Source organism: Xiphophorus couchianus, chromosome 7 (assembly GCF_001444195.1).
Source record: "Xiphophorus couchianus chromosome 7, X_couchianus-1.0, whole genome shotgun sequence".
NCBI lineage: Eukaryota > Metazoa > Chordata > Actinopteri > Cyprinodontiformes > Poeciliidae > Xiphophorus > Xiphophorus couchianus.
Window position 1 is genome coordinate 9,287,369 of NC_040234.1, and position 22,951 is coordinate 9,310,319.

A 22,951-nucleotide genomic window follows, 5' to 3' on the forward strand; every position below is an offset into this window, starting at 1 on the left:
TGGCGCTTAAACTGTTTCTTACAGATGAACTGTACAACAAGTCAAGAAGTGAGCCTTCGTGACAACCAGCATCAGACTTGCTTTGGTTTTCAGCAGAGCCGCGTTTCTCCGGGTGTCTCCTCGTATGACCAACGGCGGACGATGATAGCCCGCCGCGCCGCGATGACGAGCGCCGAGCTGAGCACGTGAGGTCACAGCCAATTGTCGCTAATGGGAGCGAGATCAGCCGCAGCAACTAGCAACTGTGCGGAAACTCTAACCTTATTATTTACAAAGCCGCACCTCGCTCCTCATCTGTCTCAAACAGAGGTTCGCCGTCAGTGCGCGCGGGCTGAGCAGATTATCACAGTGAAGGGGAAAAAGAAAAAAAAAAAAAGATAAGAGGGTGTAAACAAGCTATACTGTAGCTGTCAAAATATCATCCTGTCTGATTTCTCTCCTTTGCTAGCGCCTGACTATATGTAAACACAAACACACACCCACACAAAGACGCCGCATCTGAACACACAACCACAAAAAGTACACACCCCTACACACACACTTGTAATTTTACCCGTCAAAAATGTTGGAAAACCTGTCAGACTTTCACAAAGGGAAGCAAATATATTTATTTATTTGACTTCAGAGTAATTACCGGCGTCACCGCGGTGCTCGGCGGTGACGCCTCTTTATGAAATCAGGTGTCAGAGTGCGCCGCGCAGGTAGAGAGACGTGTCAGGGAGGAAATGTGACTCTTTTTCTCTCCTAAATCTTTAATCAAATTAAAGAGGTGAGCATTTTCTCCTGCTTACTCCTCGTCGTCTCTATCACTCTCTCTCTCTTTTTTTCTTTCCTTCCTGCCTTCCCCGTTATAAGAGATGGGTAGAATACCGAAACTGCCAAGTATACATCCAGATGCCATAAAAAATATTGCTTGTCAGCGCTTCCACAATCTTTGGTGCCGAGGTGTTCTTTCCGCCACAGTGCGCGCGCGCGCGCACACACGCACACACACACACACACACACACACACACACACACGCACACACTGCAGCAGCTCAAGGAAAACGTCAGAGCCGGGAAATCAATTGAAGGTATTTGTTTCCATTTCCGGCTATTTGGCAAAGATGAGCCTAGATAAATATGTAACTCGCTGCTGCCCGAACAGAAGCGGTGGCTTCAGAGGAAACACGTTACTCCTTCCTCTTTTTTTTTTTTTTTCTTTTTGACTCTAAATAATTGAACAGAGGGGCGGGGAAAGGCCTCTGCAGGGTTCATATTGAGTTTTTAACTTACTTTACCAGCATCTGCCTTCCTTTACGCACGCTTGCAGACGCGCGCAGATCCGATGGCAACGAGACTGTGTAAAACGCACTACACTTTGAACTTTTTTTTTTTTTTTTTAAAAACAAAATAAGCGTGGAGGAGGATGAGTGCAGGTACAGTATGGCCAAACTCCGCTGGGTTTGCAGTTGCGCGCGCTCCTCCTCCCCTTCCTCCGCCTCCTTTTCCTCTTTCGCGCGAACACCACCAGGCGCCCCGGGGCCCTGATAGAAAAGATATGACATATTAAAAAAAGAAGAAGAAGAAGAAGAAGAGAGGAAAAAAATAGAAGTAGGGAATGAAAACAACTTCCCTCATAAAGAGAGAGAGAGAGAAAAAATAATCTCTTGTGTTTTACATCCCTCTCAACAACGACAGCTTCAGGGACAGTTTATGTGCGCGAGACAAAGACACTGACACTGTCAGCTTCTGTCACTGAAGCGCGCGCTGGTTGGCGGCGAGAGGCAAAGTCGGAGCAAAGCGGCCTGCTCAACTCCCGTCGACGCGCGCACATACGCACGACGGCTCGGTCTTTTGTGTGCGACTCAATGTCTAGAGGGCCTTTATGGTAATGAACGCGAGGTCTTCCCCTTGCTAAAACATATCAATAAATAAAACATAGGAGCGCCGCCATTGTGGCTGATTCACAGGCACTGCCACTTTAAGGGAGCGTAGCTTAGCTGTGATGCAAACACACCATCATAAACACTTAAGATGAACAATCCACCTGAGACTGAGCAGCAGCCCTTTCATCCACAGAGAGGGAGAGAGATCCATAATTAAGAGAGGAAAGTGTAAAGATGTAATTGCTACGTTGTTGATAATCTTGATTACCATTATTAAGTAGTTTTAAAAGATACATGACTCTGAGCCATATTTAGAGGATCTGACTTATTAATCAGGCAGCTGTTTGCAGTGGCGCTTTAGAGAATTACAGGAGAGGTACAATAATAACTCAGCATGAGCGTGTGTGTGTGTGTGTGTGTGCGTGGGTGTGTGTGTGTGTATGAGTGAAGAAAATGTCCCTGATGTGCAGCTGGAGGAATTTCATTGGACATTTAAAACAAAAAAAAACACAAAAAAGCAAAACCTTCACGAGGTCGTAAAGATCTCTGCAGTGAGGAACTGAGCTGACTCAAACAATTAACACAATCAAAGTCCGTTTAAATCCATGCCATACAAGCTCCCATTTGTGTGTTTAAGATTTTAACACAAGCGCTCGCTTCTCTGGTCATATTTTCCCTCTCGCTAAAAGCAGAGGTTGTGCTGTGGGGGGTCTCACCCTCAGGTGTGAGCTTAGCTCACATGGGTTGTTTTTGGATTTAACCCACCTTCCTTAAGCCATCTGTAGGCTCTTTAAACAACACTGAAACGGGTTCAGTAGAAGAATAAATACGGTTTAATTTCAAGGGAAAAAATATGTCTTGAAAGAAATGAAGTCTAAACACGTTGAATTCAATTTAACATGAAGTAATGGTAGTCTATGTCTGAAAAGTTTTGTCTAATTCTGTTGAAGCTTCAGCTATTTCATGTAAAAGTATCTCAGCATAATAAATCAGTTTATCTGGTATAAATAAGGAGACCCCAACCCCTACATCCATGTGTGTGTGTGTGTGTATGTGTGTGCTATGCAATGATAAAGTTTGTAAAAAGAAAACATATATACCATAAATAGTCATAAAGGCTGATACAGAAACATACCATAAGGGTAGTGTGTTCATGGTTTCCTGTTAATTCTTGCAGAATATTTTCCATTCATCAGCCACAGTCATGCGAAGGATCAAAACCTGTTAGAGTGTCACATCTGAATGGCAGAAGACACGCAGTGTAATTCATAGATCATGTTCTTTATCCTCCCACAGCAGGATGTTGAACGAAACATTTTGGATCTTTGTGATCAGGCTTCATCATAGTCACACTGCCCTCCATTGGTCAGTGATTGAACTGCAACAGCTGTGCGGAAAGTAAAGCCATAGCGCTGATGCACAAGTTGTGGATTTGTTGCAATTCAAGTTGGCTACGTATAATTTTGGTTAATTGATGCGTAGCTCTGAAGACTCAAGATTGGTGAGGTACGAATGTGAACTTTCAAACGTGTTGTTCCCAGTGGGATATAAAGTGTGGCTCATGTTTGTCAGATGGAGGCACAGCAGATTACATTTTGTCCCGGGATTACAGAATTAATTCTGTATTTCCTTCTTTTAAAGTGTTCAGACAAACCTCATTTTCTTTCTTCAGGGTATAATGTGCACTAGTTTTTTTTTTATATGTACCACTTTTAACAAAGGTATATTGCATAAGGAACTTTAGATTGCGCGCACACAGTAAGCAGAAACTAACATTTATACTGTTTTGATGTTTAGTTAACTTTGATACTGGTAAACAGTCCAGTATCTTATGCAAACATCAAAGATTTAGTTCTTCCTCTATAAGTGTGTAATTTGAGAGACTATGTCTTAAAGTCCATCAGATTGATCAAATTTCCCTTTTAAGCTAGATCCACCCTAAGAAGCTATCAAAATTGATATCACAAGATATTACTTGAGATCAATATATAACTTTTAGTTCCTAACTTTAACCACCCTTTAAGTCCATTAAGCTAGTACGTTGGTAAAACTTTTGCTTTAAGTGTTTTTTAACACAGTAATGCTGTATTGATAATTTAGCTCCATATACTCCTCCTGGACTGCCTTTAATTCTGCTCCCTGATTTGCAAAGAGAAGAACTCACCAAGGAACGCAAGACAAAACGACGTGCGGCAACTATTTGCATAAAAGGTAAAAGTCTAATATATATTCAAGTGGCCCCCACTGCTTTCAAACAATGAAAAACTTTGAAAACTAACGGAAGAAAATTGGTCGCTTTTTTTCCCCTCTCATTAAGCTGCGGTATTCACTAAAGCAAATTTGAAAATACACTTAAGTGCTCATGGCCTGAAGGGAATTAGGAAAGCTGCAATTTTAAATTCTTCCCCATCAGTGTCAGAACTTCTGCTTCAGACTTATGTTGCTCTTGGAGCCATTTGATGCTGCTGGATGGATGTTTCTCGTTTGCTTTTTGGGGAAGTATACCCGGCTCTAGACAAGCGGCAAAGAGACACAAGAGCTGAGAAGAAAGTATAGAACCAAAAGACGGGTGTTTTAAAGATTAGTGCGACAGCGACGAATGTATGAGTGAAAGGCTGATTAAGCTGGAGTTTGACTGACGTCCCCGTATTATTTACTGCACCTGTTTGCACGGGAAACGTTGTTATGAGCGCAGACGATGGCCGAGTTCACGTAATTCTCAGAACAGCCAGTCCACCTTTAACCCAAGCAGATTAGTGGCCAGAAGTGAAAACAGTGTGTGTAGAGGTTTAAGAGATCAGCCTGGTAGAGATTGAGAGCAAATCTGTCTCAAGAAGCCAAAAGAAAATGCTGAAGAGAATGCTTTTTAAAAAAAATTTTTTATTTGACTTTGAAATAAAATACTTGGTCGGGTTAATTATGCAAATCCCTGAAAGAAAAAATGTTTAATATTTAAGCTTCTAACATGTGACGGCAGCCTTTTCACTGCAGTTTTTGTGGTGACATTTATAGGATGTGTGATGCTGATTTAATAGCCCATCTGGCATATGTGAGAAAGACATTTAGAATACTCAGGCGGTACAGTAGCAGTAATATATTAACTGCTTTCATCCAAAACAAATAAATAGCTCTGATTTCAGATATATTTAGTTGTGAAGGCTTTAGAGCCAGGAAGTATGTTTCTCCCAACTTATGAAAAGTACAGCTTCTGCCTCAGTTTGCGTCTCTGATGTGCACTGATCAGCTACAAATATATGTTTATATTGTAAATGCATTCATGCCATATTAACCTTTTCACAGGAAAAAAAAAATCACACCACATTTTGCATATTTTCATTGGGAAAATTAATAAAACACGCAGCCTTTTCCTTACCCTTCACAATTATGCATCATTTAGTGTTGGTCTTTAACGTTAAATGCAGACACATCCAATACATTTGATTATTATTGAAGAGTTACTTTATCTTAGTAACTCAAATCTCTAAGAGAAGCACATTATATAAATTAATAGAAAAGACTCTTTGCCTTTTATTACTTACTGGTAATACAAAACGACATTTAAGATTACACCTGATCTATGGGGTGGGGAAAAAAAAGTAATTCACAAATGTGGGCTTAATGAGCAGCATGTCTAATCCCTGGTTAAACATTGTTATTTCCTGAAGATACTTTGAATCTGACAAATTTGCCTCATCTGAACTCATTTTCTAATTTATTGAATACGACCGTCCATCGGGTTTGTATCTCAACAAAGTTCAAAGGGGTGCTTTTGGAACGGACAGCTGAGCATGGAGACAATCTGCATTCATATTCGCGATCATTGCTCTTATGGTTTCAGTAGCGTAGTATGTTTTCTGCAATTTCAGCCAGACACGAAGAATAACTGAGCAATAAAGGCCGGAGGAAAAAAAAAAATCCCACATCACCTAACACATCTTCCTTTTCCAGCTTGGAATATTGCTCTTATTGACAGTGACAGACTTAACTAGTCCCAGACTTTTCCATCAAAGACACTTATTTCTGCTGCTGCACATGCACAGGACCCGGCAGCACATATATTTGAATTTGCAGGCCGGACTCGAAAAACGCGAGGGTGGTATTAGTTGACATAACGAAAGCAGAGCAACTTTCTGAAAGGTTATATTCATCTCCTGTTGTTCTTGTTGCCTGAAATATATGGAGGTCATCTTAAGGCTTCGACCAGAACATGTGTCACGACTATTAAAACGTCATATTGCGATTGCATGCAAGCGTTTTGTCAATGTGAGCAACACATGCGCGCACATAAAGTCAATTAGAGAGCCCACAATGCCATTCTGAGAGCTTAAAACAAAGAGCACAGTGATTATGAAGGGAATATCAACAGATTTCAGTGGTGAAAAAAAAAAAAAAAAAGCTAGAAATCCCGCGTAGCTGTCGCAGACGCCTGACTAGAATAATGAGTGGCCGATGTCTGGGAGGCAGGTTGAGGCTAGGCTGATTTAAAAAACCGGTCGTGTTTAGGATATTGTCCTGATCGAAACCAGATGGTGCTAAAAAAACATACTCGTTTTCATTTTTCATTACGAACTCATTGGGTAAAAGTCCTCCCAGTTTATGGCCGCACTCATTGGAAGGAAGTTTAAGACCATGTCAGGATGCCAACAATGAGTTTCTCAATGAAAACTCAAAAGTGTGGAGTTTACGAGGAGCTTGGCAGGGCATCTAAAGCCCCCTCGACAAACCCATAAAATCTAACGAGAACGTGCTAATTTAACTTGATTCTCCATGAGACTTCGTCATGCTAAAGAACGCGCTATTAAAAGTGTTTTAAATAAACGTCTGAAACCCGGTGCCCCTTGTTAACATGTATGCCTGTACTTGTACGGTGTTGGTCCCTCAGGACCAGGAAGATGGTTTGGCAGGAGGGTTTGGGGGGCGGGAGAGATCACGAGGAACAGGTCAATATGGGGAGTAGAGGGGAGAGAAGCAAGCCAAGACAGACGGAGGAGTCAAAAGCAGCCCGTCGAAGTGCTTTGAATCCGGTGGAATTCCTCTCCTCCTCCGCGGCTCCTCTGGGAGGCGTCAGGAGCCTGTGGAGAGAGCGAGGTAAGACGGGGCCTGTCAGGAACAAAGCTCCAAATTCACATGATATGTTTAGCTAAAAGGGTGAAAGAGAAATGAATCAAAGCTTGGCGGGATCAAAGAAGCGCAACAATAAAGTCGAGGCGGTTGCCATGGGACCAGCAGGAGATGCATATCATTTATAAGTTGTTCTCCGGCTCTGTCAGATGTGGAGGGAATTGGCTGTTATTGTTTGGAGGGGCGAGGTGCCGCTGGAGGGGGTTAGGAGCAGGGGGTCATCGTCACGCAGCGGGAGGAATGTATCTTCCCGCTTGTTTTAAACAGTGGTTGCCTGTGATCGGTGTCAGGGGCCACACCGGAAGCACCTTCAAGCCTTGTGATAGCAGACAGCAAGACAGGCACAACAACAACTCCGCTGCTACCCTCTCCCCCCCCCTCCCCGGCGAATATCGCATCACCACAAAACCATTCGGGGGCTGAGCATTTGCTTTCCATGTTACATCGTCAGGGCGTGTGATCAGTCATTTTGCATGAATGGAGAATCAAATAGATGTTAAAACCAGAGAATTACATTTTTGACTTAAAAGTTGTAACAACGGATGTGAGAGCCATGTTCAAAAATAGCCGTGATGAGGATGACGTCTCAGTGAGCAGATTTAATCCTCATATTTTAAAAAATAGACATTTACTTAAATGCAAAGATAAACTGCAAATATTTACAGATGACCTAAATCTAACTGATTTATCAGTGGAACTACACCATATTAGATTATGATTAACTATGTTTAACTTTCTGTTTGATATAAATCTTTGTCTATTATTCAGACCAATTTCTGCTATTTTGAAAACGAGACATTTTCCAGGTTTCGCTTGGTTTGGGGTATTGTGTATTTTTGCATGCTGGATGCATCAGGTCTGGACACAAGGCTGTATTAGTAGCACCTGGACTATTTAACTCTGAGCCAATTCTGAGCCAAGCTGTTGTACAATACGCTTTAGGTGTCTTGAAAAAAAGACACCTGGTTAATAGTTTATTGATGTTTTCACCGATGTGAAAGTTACCAATTCTTTCTGCTAAAAAAACCCCCAAAACACTCAAAATCACAGATGCTGACAAAAAGCCAGATGATCCCTTTTTCTCATCAAGGAGTTTCCAGCACCTTTTATATCAATCTATTTTGCACCGGATAAATAATGTTCAATGTTTCACGGCAGCTTTCAGCTTCGAAAACGTAGAATTTTTATCTTGCATTTCTGCATGGATCTCGTGGTTCATCCCTTATAGATTTTCTTCCAACGTTTTCTTGAATCTTTCGAGTGCCACAGATCAAGTGTGCTTTAAACGGTAAAAGATCGGTGTTGTATTTCTAGTATTGTTCCTCAGTTGGCAATTTCGTGGGGTCCTCACAAAATATCTGCAGTTTGACTTTGCACATGTTTGGCAAAAAGCTTAGAGAAAAGTAGATGAGATGAACTGAGAGGTTCATACTGAACCCTTGCCTTAAAAAAAGCAGTCTATACACTGAGCTCTTCACCTCTGAGCCTGGTTTAATAATGAATGCAGCTTTCTGTAGCTGACAACACAATAGTTTGTGTAGATTGCTGTATTGTTCCACAGCACAGCGTCTAACATACAAGATAATAAATAATCATCATTTTTAGTCAACTATTCACTGTTTGCAATAAAACCTTAGAAATGCTCAAAGCACAATTTAGAATAATAAGAACTAAATTTATTTAAAGCTGCAAAGTGTGTTTATGTAACATGCAGCCTGTCAGTTAGTGGAGCAAATAAATCCTCCGAACTGAAATATTCATTCTCAGAAAACATTTTACGTTTTACTAAATTCCCATTTCTTCTTCTTCTTCTTAAAAAAAAAAAAAAACAGGAGTTAGTCAATGCGATTGACATGAGCATAAGCATCCCAATGTTATCTTCTATTTCTTGGTGTCTGCTACACTCCTCTGTGTCTGTGTATGTGCACCCATGTAATGATGGAGCCCACTCGTCTGCTCTTTCAGACTGCACCCATGAGGAATCCCAAAATAACAACAAAGCGCCCTCAGTCGGTTTGATAAAAGCTGATAAAAGCTCAGTCACCAACCATTTTGGCTCAGAGAGCTTCCGGCCCAACCGCATCGCTGAACGACAAGTCGCACCTCGCTAAGTCACAAAAAGGGGTGAGACGCTTTCATATCTGACCACAACAATAATTGTCTTATCGCAATGTGATTCTTGTTGATATTTTGTCAGGGTTAGATGTGCTGTTGTTTTCATCTGAATGGTAACCTCTCCCTTACTTCACCGTTGATTTTGACAAATATGCACGGCTGCTTTAAATACATGTTTTCTGTGAGATCCAACTTTATCTGTATGTTTAAAAAAAATACAATAAAAAATGCACTGGAAGATTTGATGTTGCTCTCGTAGACATGCCCCCACAGGATCAACTGCTGCTAAAGCTGCAAGGCCCAATCAACATCCAGCTGTGTCTTACAGATGTAAAGCTAGATCAATACAAATGGGTAAACACACAGATTATATAATGACCTCTGAAAATCACAAATTAGTAAGTCTTTGCACATTTTCAAGGAAATCTGCTAAAGCTGCTATCTGCCTTTGTCATCTCTTTACTACTTCTATGACTTATGATGTATTCCCATTACATTTATCTCATGTGTGGCTAATGGGATTAAAAATGGATGTAAAAATTCATACTGTGCCACTGTGTAAGTACAGAGTCAGTAATTTTGCTGCGACATAAATTCCTTTATTCTTTTTATTGTTCTATCTGCAACGTATGAGTTGTCCCAAGTGGTCAAAAAATTATAAGCTCAATTAACCAGATTAAAGTCATGTCTGCGCTGCCATCTTCAGCCACTTCAAGCATTCGCTATGCCGAGGTGAGTGAATCTCAGTAGAAACAGAGTGCATGCACAGCATATCACGAGATTAGGTAATCAATATGAGAGCTTGTTTGTGTTTTTTTTTCTCAAATTAAAAGTTAGTAGAAATTTAATAGCTGACTTAGCTGGGATCACATCCCATTTGCTAGAGTATCAAATGTGTAGAATTGTTGCTCATATTTCCAATACATCAAAACACACTCTTTAATTAAACTAAATTTCCATTCATATATTATATTTATCGATGTTCTGATTGATCAAAAGTAATACAATGAGCATTAACTTAATCTAAAAAAAAAAATTGTTTTAATTTCCAGTTTCACTTCCGGCATTTTTCATATGACAAATGCAGCATTTCAGCAAAAATACACAACATTTTGCAAATAACCACACGGAACAGTGTTTTATAACCTCCCCTAATCTCGTGTTATTGAAATTATGTGCCAAAATAAAACTACTTCAATGAGGAGTATCTAATTTATTTTACCCAGTCCCCAACTACTAGTTAAATCCACAGTGAAAATCCCTCTGCTTTACCACTGATGTCAAGCCAGCAAGCGGCAAGAAGCAGAGAAGGACTCCATTGTTATTTCTAACTGGTAGAAGCCCTCAGGTTATTTTTCCTCTGCCTTGAAACAAATCAATGAAGCACAACTCACTTTGAACAATTGCACATTTGCTGAAATCAGATGCGGGCCGAGGAGCCAGCCGTCATCACGTTCGCTCCTGTTTGTTGACAGAGGAGGACTTTGATAAACAAGCTCTTTGAAACAGGTGCCCAAGCATGAGTTTAGTTTTTTAAAAGGCAATTCCTAAAAATGTGTTGATTAGAAGATATTTGTTATTCTGGATCCAAGCATTTGGACTCCGCAGACCCTTCCTGAAGTAGCTGAAAGATTCTGGCAATAAACAAATATTGTTTATTTTTAAGATGCCGCAAAAGAAATCGAGATGGGCAATTAAAAAAAACAAACAAAAATCAAACATAATTATTTAATCAAATTATTTGTTCTGGCTGTTAAGCAAAGTCCTCATAAAAAATATAACGTTAGAGCTGTGGATGTTTTATTTAGCTAACGTTGCCCTCAAGTGGTGTCCTTGCAAATTGCATAACATTTCAATTTGATGTCAAAAACAAACATAATAAATCTAAACCCTTGCTCCTGGTGTTATCTAAAAGGTTCTGATCACATCATTCATGATAAATGTGAGTTTGCTTTCATAACTGCTCTATTACTATGCACAGGACGTATTATCACTGGCCGCTCGGCAACACGCAGTCAAGCCAGTTCACAAACTCGGCTTATCCTCTCTATCAACATATGGAAGCGCTTAAAGGCCCCTATCTGCTAGCAGCAAATGGTCTTAAATCAGTCATTTTAATATCAAAGCACTTAACACTAGAATGATGATTACTTGCAGGTGCATAGCCATGCTGCTTGTCAAGACTGCATTTGAAGAAAATGACTGAGCTCTTATCCGACACGTACAGTACAGCCAGCGCTCAATACGCAAGATCACATTACAGAAGATTACTTTGGAGTTTCAGCAATTTTCCCAAATTACACTGGCCTTTGGTCTCCGCTAAACTTGATTGACTTGAATGGTTTTCATTAGGACGCGCAGCAGAGTGTTTGCTGTGGATGCCGGTACACGAGGGGAGAGGCATTTTGGAGGGTGAAGCGGGTCCAGCTGCTGGGACACTCAAGAGTGGACAGATATGCAAAATACCCTTTCTTGGAAATGCTTCATCGTGTTTTCGGGGGGAGGAAGGAAGGGGTGGAAACAGACTTTGCTTTGATTTGTGACGCTCATCTGTATTTCAAAGGCCTGAAATTTTCCCACAACATTTAACCCGTTTTGCTCTGGTTTCGTTTGATGCCTTTAAAAGTGAGAAGCGACACGACCTCGAGTTGCTCAGTCCATTTCACGACACAAGAAAAGCATTGCAAACATGTGATTTTTGAAATGGCCATGGTTGGCTTTGTCAATAAAAAAGAAAGAAAGAAAAAAAATGCATCTTGTGAATTACTTTGGTGTCATGTTTGAACTTGAGTCCACCCTTCTCCTGTCTCTCCTTATCCACGCACTGAAACCTGAGAAATGGAAATCAGTTGGATGTCACGGAGAGCCTGGATACGAAATGACAAGGAAATAGCAGTGAATAACATTGACCACCCTTCTTACCCTCCTAGGAAAATACTTTAAAAAGTGATCCAAAATGATCCACGTTGTTTATCAAAGCCAGTGATTCTCCCTGCGCCTCTTTGGCTGCTTTAACTGCTGCCTCCAAACTGAAATCCAAGAAGAAGATCTGTAAGGAATTAGGGGATGGTGTCCTACCCTTTTACAGATTACAAGGCTGTTCTTCCAGACCAAATGCACACAATGTACATTAATATCCCCAACATGGCAGCATCAACCTCAATTCTGATAGTTCTCTGTCGTTCTTTATTAATTTGAGCCCAGCAACAGATATGCAGACGTTGTGGGGTAGGGCAATTATTCTGTCAATAGGGATCTCCATATGTTCCTTTGCTACTCTCACGCAGATGCGGTGGTTTTTTAGCGCCATCTTGAGGAGATTACTTGACCCTGCGAGAAACTCATGGACACATCATCACAAGTGATGAGTTGATCAACAGGAAGGATGTCAAACGGTGAAAGAGGTGCGGAGACAACATACCGGTTCTATATGAGAAAAACAAGGAAGGGGACGATCAGCTCCTGGGGGTCATGACCTGAATGCAAGTCCTTTACGCTAAGCAACCGTTCAATAGAGAAGGAAACTGACACATCCATCGCTCCGGACACTTTTTGCAGATCTGTTGTGGAGTGTGTTGAAGTATCGCATCTCAGTGTGGTGCTCCAGCTGCACTGTGCCATGCAACAGGGCTCTGCAGAGGACAAGAAGCTGAGCTGGGAGGATCACTACCCTGGTCAGAAACAGACTCTACATCGTCTACATGAACTACCTGCTAACATCAAGTGAACAAAACCGCAGCAGTCAAGCCCCAAACTGCTACGCAGCTTATTTATTTGCACTTTATATCATTTTTTTATGTAATTAACGCTGCATTTCAAGCCCTTAACTGTGAGTGTGTGTGTCTCTGTGCTGCCCCTGTCCAGGGTGTACCCCACCTCTCACCCAATGTATCAATGTATGCTGGCGATAGGCACCACCTCCCCAAGGATAAGTCTGTATGGACAGCTTAGGTACAAACTTGCAGAGGTCTAATATGGAGCTAAAATTGGTTCTGTTGATATATCATTAAAAGTATTAAAAAATTAAATGACCCCAACCACCTTTTTAATTTACATCCTGTTTGTTTCACATGCATGTTCACAAATAATATCATAGTAATAACTGCAAATTGTTATTTCTGTTTTTAAAGTCTGAAGTGTTGCATTAAGCTGTGATGAGATGCGGTATAAATGCAATGCTCATCAATTCCATGAGGCAAGGCGAGAACAGGATTTAATTTAACATCTCAAACTTTAAATGCTTCTAACATTTTTTGCGGACTGTGTTCCCCGCTTTGTCCTTAAATTTTTTAACATTAACAAGTTAAAAAATTTTACTTGACAAAATTTGTGCCCTCCAGTCAAATTATATTATTACTCATTCTAATACTAATTATTTTTCAATTGCGCAAACATGTTCCTATCATTTGAGTTTGCTCCAAATACATTTAAGTGCAATACATTAATTCTGCTGCTGTGCATTTCCTAACCTCATTTCTGACATAAGGGAATTTTACATTATTATTGAATCAAAACAAATATTACTGCCAGCAGATATAGTTGCGAAAAGACTCATTATGTAACAAAATGTTTGATGAATAATGAGAATTTTCAAAGTCTGGATAAAGTTACTGGATATAGGAAAGTGTTATGGAAGGACATGAAACTGTAAATGTCTTCATATTTAGAGTTGGCATAACAGAATAATCTTAATTCAATAATTTTCAGAATAGTACAAAATCTGACATCCCATACATAAAGAGTTCAGCCTGAAAAAAGGAAATTTTTCACTTGTTTTCATATTTAACAACAAAAAAGAAGAGTTAAGTGTTTAATATTGGCAAAGTTCAATGACAACCCACATCATAACCTACATCACAAAGGTCTAAATGTAGGTAAGGGTGCAAGTCTGTTATGCTTTGGTGCACAGCATTGCATCCAGAAGGCTGTTTGTGTGCTTCACTTGTGCCGTTATGAAACCGTGGCCCTTTAAAAGCCGACTGTACTCCGCCGCACTTCGCTGTTTCCCCTCGCTCATGCTGAGAGCCTGCAGCAGCCCTCGGCTCGGGCCGCTTCTGTTTTCATCCAGAAAGATCTCGCTCAGCAGGAGGCCGCAGCCTGGCAGCAGAAAGTATATGCAAACATGCAACGTTAAGAGCACAAACAGAAAGAATAAATCACTGTACAAGCACGTAGGCGCTGCAGCTCGGCTGTTTCCTTACACGGGTCTCACAGAGAGCTGCTCCGTCATGCTAACAAAGCAGGAGTTGATTTTTTTTTGATTTTATATTCCAACAATAGCTTAGTGCTTCTAATTGTTTTTAACAGTCTCACAACATTAAAGAAAAAGAAACTAGCTCCAATTTGCCTTGTTTTAAATGACTTCAGCTTTTATACCTGGAGTGCATGCATCTGAAATTCTCCTCAGCAGAATATGCAGCTTCTCATCGGTCAGATCATGGAGAATCCTCACCAGGACGTACAAGTCTGCTTTAGGCAATTCGTCCTTTAAGAAGTCTCCTGTCCGAACAGCAGGGAAACAGGGAGTTTACAGTCCAGATGAGAGCTCTAACTCCATTACACATACAATACAACATCTAGTAACTGAAAATAACATGGTTAATAACTAACCAGCTTTGAAAGTGACCCTTTTGTCCGTGTGCTGCCGCTGAAACGGTGCACTCATCTCCACAACGGCAGGCAAATCGAGCACAGCTACAGACAGGTCGGGGTGGATTTTAATCAACTCGTACGCGATGGCGCCAGTGCATCCTGGAAAACCGAGAAAGTCGTAAGCAGAGGAACGTTTTCTCATTGGGAAAACGGTGAGCTCGTTTCCTCATCCCTTCATTTCTTACCCCCCACGTCGCAGGCTGTTTTGTAGCTGGAGAGGTCAAAGGCCGTTGCCACGGCCGTAGCTGCAACTTTAGCAGAGCTGTGCATGGCATGCATGAATCTCAGTCTGGGTTCCTTTGAAAAAAAAAAGGCAAGCCGTAAATCAGTGCGTTAAGCTTTTTTGCAGAAGGTTTCATCTGCACCGCATCAATCAGATAGTGAACTGCAAGATAATCACCTGACAAATCTCTGTAGATGACTTGACCTTCCCATGCTGGCTAGTTCCCTCCCGCACAGCGCTTTCGAGGTGAGCGAAAACAGGCCACAATGTGTCGTTACAGTGCTGAATGTAGGCGTGCAGCGAGAAATGAGAATCTGAGCGCAGGAAACATGAGGCCTCGTCTGTGTTCTCAAATCCAGGTTTTGGGCATCCTGCTTTAACAAACAAACAAACAAAAAAAACAGTATCTCAAAAGATATCATCGAAACATAAATTCCGTAACTAAATTCTAACAATGAAACTTATATGTAGATTTATTACACACAGAGTAACTTATTTTAGTATGTTGCAGCCCTAAATAGGGCAACATGTGGTTGATCTTTCAAGTATTCACGACTGATAGAGTCCTTGCCTTCTGAATGCGCTTCATAATCCTCTCAAGGGAGGCGTCATCTCTGCATCTTATGTGTGCCTTTTTCTACCACATTTTTTCCATCCACTCAATTTTCCATTGGTAAACCTTGGCATGGTACTCTGAACAGCCAGCTTCTTTACCATCAGCTTTTATAGATTACCCTCCGTTTGAAGGATGGCAAAGACTTGATTACTTTTTGTGTGACATTCAAATTTTCTAAGAGGCCGAATTTTTGAGTGTTTATCAACTGTGAGGAATAAATACATGTTGACTGGAGCAGGCTGATTGTGAAAGTGGTCACAGATAATATAACAATACAACAGAAAACAAAAACAAAAAAAAAACATTTGAGATACATCACTGTGTTAAATGAATCTAGATAGCATATACTTTTTGAACTAAATTAGCCAATTTAGCCATTTGAAACCTAATTAGTAAAGCTGCTTAGGCAATATAAAGAACGTCAGAGGAATGACTGACCTGTATCTCTGGTCTTCAGCAGTCCCAGTGACACACAAGCTTCCAGCAGCGTCTCTGTCCCCTTCACAGAGGCTTTGATCTCCTGGGCTATCTGCTCTGCGTCCAGCCCAGGCTTCTTGTGCAGAACGTCAAACAAGCCGAACTTCGATGCTGTGAACAGCGCCTGGGACGTTTTTGGGAGATACAGCAGCGATGCGTGGATTACGAGATGTAATAGCATTTAGGATAGTCTGGTAGGCGAAAGGATCTACAGATGAATTAAGTAGCGCACTTTCAAAATGACACTCGGCAAACGAATGCACAAAAAGCAAAAACAGATGACACCAAAATAAGAGCAGGAACAGGCACGGACTGAAGAACCACCAATTCTCCTCTCGCAGCAGTAATATTATTGAGACCCTTACTTTAAAAAAAAGCAATCTATGAACAGCATCGATAAATCAGACACTGATGTCTGGGTCAAATTAAACCCTTTTAGAAACTCCTGATGAAAATGTTTCCACAGAAAAAACAAAGATGTTGGATCACGACTCAGGAAAATAATAGGCAGTCAATATCAGGTGATAAAAAAATTTTAAAAAGATACATATTTGTGCTGCTCTGTTAATTTCAACATTATTTATTCTTTGTGTTCTTCTTTCATAGCTTGCTTGTTAGCATACATAATTAAGCTGCAAGTGTTTTACAGCAGAACACTTTTAAATAATGAAACGCTGATTAATCAGAGTCATGGTTAAAGTTTAAATGATTTCATTGTACACGATGAGAAAAAAGAAAAAAAGCAACCAGAATACTACAAAAAGTGGGATATTGGTATCGTACAAATCCATTATTTTTTAAAAATAATATAGGACTTTGCAAAAAAAAAAAAAAAACTGTAAAATTCATATCCAAAGCAAGAAATTGTTAACCTCCACACAATATTCAAGAAATGTTTTGTGACAGGGAGAAGGGTCATAATTTAAGAAAAAGGAAGAAAAACACACACACACACACACACACAATGTATTAGAACAACCGAAAAGAGTTCTGTATATCAGTGGGTGAAAAGATTAAATGATGACCGCTAGCAAAATACAAATACACACCAGCTTAAAAAAATGACACAAAAAAGGAAAAGATGTTGCGTCAGTTAATCAGCCGGTGATTGAAATTAGCAAAATTTTCCACGAGCGTCAAGTCAAACAGAAAAATGATCATGAAGGGCATCAAAGCCACAACGTCCCACTTACTGAAGTCTTTAAACAAACCAGCGAAGCGCATGCTCTTTTTCGGCGTACGGAGTGAAAAATCAGATAAGACTGTTCACACTTTTAACGCCAAGTGTGAACAGTCAAGCTTCACACTGTTCACTTTTACATGAATTTCCAAGAACAAAGTAAAAAAAAAAAAAACAGGTTTGAAATGGGCCCCAGTTCAAGTTGTACCCTGCCTCTTTTCCAATGCGCTGCACTATTTAAACACAAGCTTGAGTTGTAAAATGCAATAACTAAATGAACCCTGGTATGCATTGTTTTTGCATTAACTTCAAAACAGAACCGTAAAAAAGCAAAAAAAGGTGTGACTTGCTCACCAGCTGTGAGCTTCCAGAGCACCCACCAAGCCATAGATGGTATAATTACAAATGCAAGACAAGTAAGACATTGTGTGGTGTTGACAAAGGTGATGCCCTGTGTAAAAAAAGTTTTTTATAAGTGCTACCTAACGGAAAGTGAGAACTAGAGGAACAGGCGTGATCTGTTGAAGCATGAGAGTTTTTAATGTGGGGTGCCAGGAAGAAGAAAAATGTCCGTGTGACTGCGGAGGTGTTATGTAAATCTTTGACATAAGAGTGCAGCACTGATTGAGTGACATACTTCTACACCAATGACATGGACCACATTTTGGAAACAACATAAATCAAGTCATAACTACCAGACTGAAAGAGATCAAAAGGGGTGAGCAAAAATGAAGCAGCATTTGATGAAAGAAGTGAGAGATGAGATTGATGCAACATGAAAAAAAAAAAAAAACATTTTGTGGGAACCAGTGTTGCAGCAAGCACTCTATAGAAAGCAAAAGAGAAAGAAATGTGCAAATCTGTAGGGGGATTTCTGAAACATTTTACAAAAACAGTTTTTTTTTCCCCCCCCATTTTGTCATTATCCTCTTTGAAAAACCCGAAATATCTAACTTACTCATCAAGAGACACAGAGATATCAATCTCAGTCGTGTTTTATCACCATAAGCGTGTTTTGATAAGCACAATGAAGTTGCTAGGAAACTTAAAAAAAACAACAACAAAAAAACAGGAAGCAACACAACTAAAATATACGCGCAAAAGTGCAACTTGTAAACCACATTTTGGCACCTGGCTCAGTGTTCTCACCAAAACGGCAACGTTTTGCTTTAAAATTAGAACAAATTTGCAGAAAAAAAAAAGAAAGAAAGACAAAAAGGGTGACCAATAGTCTTTGCTGCATAAAGACTCTCAATGAAAACTATAAGCTAGAAGGTAAAATGTATGCTGGAAACTCCTGTTACCTTTGAGGCTTTGAATCCATCCATTAGCTCACAAATCAGCCCCAAGTCTCCCTTTTTAGGCTCGGTTTGGTCAATGACGGCTCCATCTCCACTCCTCATTACGGACAACATGGTAGTTTCAGAATTATGAAGCTTGATCTCCCCGGCATCCTGTTTCGACAACCTATTGACCTTTGCCTCACTTTCTCTGTCTTTCTTTTTCACCTGTAAGAAGCACAGTTTCTGTAGCAAAATTAACAAAAGACGAACAGCACTTGTACGCACAGCGGCGTTGACAAACCTTATGAAGCGGGCTGGCCGAAGGGCTGCTGTGTCTGGGGATGGATGTGGAGGTGTCTTTCTGCTCAATTAGAATTGGGCTGGAATGACGGTCGTAGACAGATTCAGTTGTCTCAGGGTTGACGAAAGAGCAGTGGTTGTAAATAACGTCTAATTGTTTGCAGAAGTGGTTGAGGGGAAACCCGACAACGTTTAAGAAGTCTCCATGGACGTACTCCACCAGCATGCCGCCGAGAGCTTGAATGCCGTAGCCACCAGCTTTGTCCCTGACACACACACACCCCCCCACACACAGAAAACATTTTACTTTACAGTATTACATATACGGAAAGCAGAAATATATGATTAGATAGAGTGTGTGTTTAAAACTAAAAGTGCACACCACCTTGTGCAGACCTTTTTCCAAGGTGAAACATGGTGGTGGCAGCATCATTCTATGTAGGATGCTTTCCTCCAGTGAGAACATGAAAACTGGCCAGACTTGCTAAAACAGGGCAATCCTGAAGGAAACCCTGGAAAGCAACACTGAACATATAATCTGAGCTCTAGACCAAAAGCAAATTTATCCTTTGCAGTGGCCCAGTCAAAGTCCAGGTATAAATCTGATTAACAATCTGTGGCAGGACTTGGAAGTTGATGTTCACGAATGCTCCTCCATCCACTCTGACTCATTTTATCTTTCTTGCAAAAAGGAAATACCACGTAAAAATCTACATGTAACACTGGAAGTGACACGAACCATGTTTAGGGTCAGTCTCTGTCTTGGTGTCTTCTGAACAAGATGACGGTTGGATGAAGCAGGAAATGGACTGACAGATTGATGTTTTGTTTGCAGCAGTACTCTCTGATCTGATCTGCTGTGGTGAGGAAAGAGCTGCGCTTTCAATTTACATCTACGGTCCGACCATCACAGACGATTATGAGGCATAGATCATAATTGGACCAAAGAGGTGTTGGAAACAAGCAGCCGAAATGAGTTTCTTCTGGAGGGCTGCTGGATTCAGCTTTAGAGAAAAAGGGTGAGATCATTAGCGGAGAGCTCAAATTAGAGTTGATGATTCTCCACATGGGAAAGCGTCAGTGAAGGTAGTTCAGGGTGCCTCCCTTTGGAGGTTTTCTAGGTTTGTCCCATCGAGAGGAAACCCCAGGCAAGACCCAAAACTCGCTGGAGGGATCATATAGTCCATTTGGCCAGCGGATGCCTTGGAATACCCCTGGATGGTGCTTAGGAGAGGCATGTTCAGGGTTCCCGCTTGGTCCTGTTGCCCTCGTGACCCAGTTTCAGATAACTGATTGATGGATGGGAGGATGGAAAAACCTTGCCAAATCAAACGAGGTGAACGCAGCCTTAACAAATTTCAAAGTCCAGAAACGGACGAGTTCATGCACCTCACAGTGAGTTAAAAAAAAAAAAAAAAGAACGATGGACTGCTGGGTGATGTTACCACACAGTGAGTAGATATGACATACTGAATCCCAAAGTTCAAATTTCTATACTCACATGGGCTCACCACTATTGATGTACTCCCATAGCATATCTTGTGAGAGATCTGCAAACTTAACCTTTGTTTCTTCATAGAAGTCTATCATCTGGTAGTCCAGTTCATCGTCTGGGAGGGGAGCAGGAAAGGTTAAAAATGACTTTTAAACATTACTTTGAAATTATAACAAAACATTTTTTTCAAAGTTAAAAATAAAAAAATCTCCTCAACTAGACTTTTTTTTTTCTTTTACTTTAAGTTTAAGAAATGTGCCAAAAGCCAAACTGTTAGAATAAAACATACCGTCTTTTTCATGACACAAGACAATGGCAACTCCAGTAAATACACTGTGCTCTTTACCACTCAAACTGAAAAATAAAAATGAAATAAAAATAAAAATCATACTTTTTTTTTCTGTTTTCAATGTAAATTGTAAGACAGTACAAAGTCTATACCTAGATAGCATCCTGTACGCATCCTGTTTGTCCACCGGCTTTTCCAGAATCATACCATCGACAGTCTGCGAATTATGGCCCAAAAACATGTAAGCAGCTAGATCCAAACAAGTTTAAGATAACATCATGTGGGTAAATTCTGCAACGCTTTCCTCGTCTTACCACAATTGTATCTGCTCCGATCACCATGTCAGGAGTTTTCAAGTGTTTCTGAAGCAAGTTAGGTCAGAATATGTTTATGAGAACATTTGCTTAAAGGCGTTTTTGCATATTATAATAAGAAAATAGCCAAACTCACAATTGGCATCCTCCTGGCCACCTCCAGGGCCTTCTGCTTGGCTGTCTCAACAGCATACTCATGAGGGGCTTTGAAAAGTCCCTTTTTGAGAGTTTCTTTAAACCAAGATGGCACCACCTCAAAACGTAAACCCTAGCATGCAAGAGAGAAAAATATGATTGAACAATTTAGAGCGTAAGCATCTGTGTCTAAATTAATAAAAAAAAAATAAAATAAATGAAAGCAGGATGTCTTTATCTCTGAGGCAAACTTGTAGAAACCACACAATTTTTCCACAGTCTCTTAAAAAGACAATCCATTTGAACAGAACGTAATTTTATTATATAACTGACAGCACGAGAGCAATATAATTCACACATGTGCTGAGATACTTTTAATAAATTTTGTAAATCTGGTAACATTGTATTTTTAATACAATCTGCTCTGCATCCCCAGAACCAGAACCAAACGAGGAGAAGCAGCTTTCAGCATCTGTGCACCACAAATTTGGAACAAACTTCCAGAAAACTGTAAAACAGCTGAAACACTGACTTCTTATACATCTCGACTAAAAACCCACCTGTTTAGAATTGTATTTGAAATGTAATCAATTACAAATTTATTGATGGAACTTGACTTAATGCTTGATTCTATGTTGCATTGTGTTTCTGTGTTTGTAATGATGTCAAGCACTTTGAAATGCCTTGCTGCTGAAATGTGCTATACAAATAAAATTTGATTGATTGATTGATTTAATAATAGTAGTTTTGGGGGCTGCTTTACTTAACCAAATACATACACAAGCACTTACCGCATTGCGGAGTATCTCCAGTCTTCGAGGGGAGGAACTGGCCAATACAACCAGTTTACCAGACAGCTTGGAAATGACTGGATTTAGAACCATGGTGGCCTTAGAGTTTCACCTGAGAGGTGAAAGGAAAGAGTTAAGTGTTATAGATGAGGCCACAGATCTATCAGACACACAGTCACCGTTTAAATAATCGATCAACATGACTTCACCCTTTGCCTTCAGCTCATCGATTAAACTATAGAAGTATATCGCAATAGATGCTGCGCCTTTAGTGTGCGATTTTATTTAAACGTTTCTATCCTGTTTTTACTTATTTCATTTTACACTCATCATCAATGAATATGTTGCCATAACAACAAACCTTCAGCTTCATCACATGATGTTCAGCAGTGAAATAAAACCAGTGGTCTGCTGTAAGATTTGCATAGTTTGGACAGGTTGTTTATAGCATCTTTGTAAGGTTCTGAATAAACAGACTAGCGTTTGCGGCCACTGAAATCAGTTAACTATAACTGTGTAAAGTCATTGATGTATTTATGTAAAGTTATTTGTGTAAATTTATGGTTCATAACTCCCTCACTCACACAGTTCAAGCAGCACTAGCTCATATCAGCTAACTTAACAGAAACCGTGACAAAACCAGCAAGGTTCACTTCTGTGACTCGCTCTGCTTAGCAAGCAAGAATTAATTTGAAAAATTACGCATCATTTAATTCAACAGCTGTTCGCTGGTCTCCCGTCTTACCTGCAGAAGCCAGGAAACATGGAAAGAGCGACTTGCTAAGATGACCCGAATGACGGCTGCGACGTGATGACGTAGCCTACACGTGAAGGATCAAATGCCTTTGGGTGCGCGCCATTCTTTAGCCGGCGTCTAATGGAGCAGATTCACCGGCGAAAGCGGGGAACTCCGGCTTTTGTTGATCAAGTAAATATATGAAAGTATTGCCAGGCAGCGAGCGGAGGCTGAAAACACTCCACCCCATAACATTTTATATATGTGTAATATATATGACATATAAATTGATCAAATTTGTTGAATGTTATACCCTATGCGGTAACACTTTATTTGACGGGCTGTAAATAAGACTG

At 40.4% G+C, this 22,951-nt stretch overlaps 1 protein-coding gene across 2 annotated transcripts; it reads right to left on the bottom strand.

The window, feature by feature from the left end:
* Positions 1–13,132: 13,132 nt before the first annotated feature.
* asmtl (acetylserotonin O-methyltransferase-like) lies at positions 13,133–22,705 on the bottom strand. Of its 2 annotated transcripts, XM_028023951.1 has the most exons (15): positions 22,605–22,705; positions 21,860–21,971; positions 21,070–21,201; positions 20,934–20,981; positions 20,772–20,836; positions 20,620–20,684; positions 20,337–20,445; positions 18,837–19,101; positions 18,557–18,760; positions 16,034–16,196; positions 15,157–15,353; positions 14,942–15,053; positions 14,715–14,855; positions 14,481–14,603; positions 13,133–14,201 (listed from the first exon to the last, which is right to left on the bottom strand). In XM_028023951.1, exons 2-15 carry the CDS (start codon positions 21,950–21,952, stop codon positions 13,996–13,998), a joined length of 1,923 nt encoding a protein of 640 aa, XP_027879752.1. In that variant the 5' UTR covers positions 21,953–21,971; positions 22,605–22,705; the 3' UTR covers positions 13,133–13,995. The 2 variants fall into 2 exon arrangements, with proteins under 2 accessions (XP_027879752.1, XP_027879755.1); XM_028023954.1 differs by lacking the exon at positions 22,605–22,705 and having other exon boundaries at positions 13,996–14,201; positions 15,157–15,350; positions 21,860–21,952.
* Between the last annotated feature and the right edge of the window lie 246 nt (positions 22,706–22,951).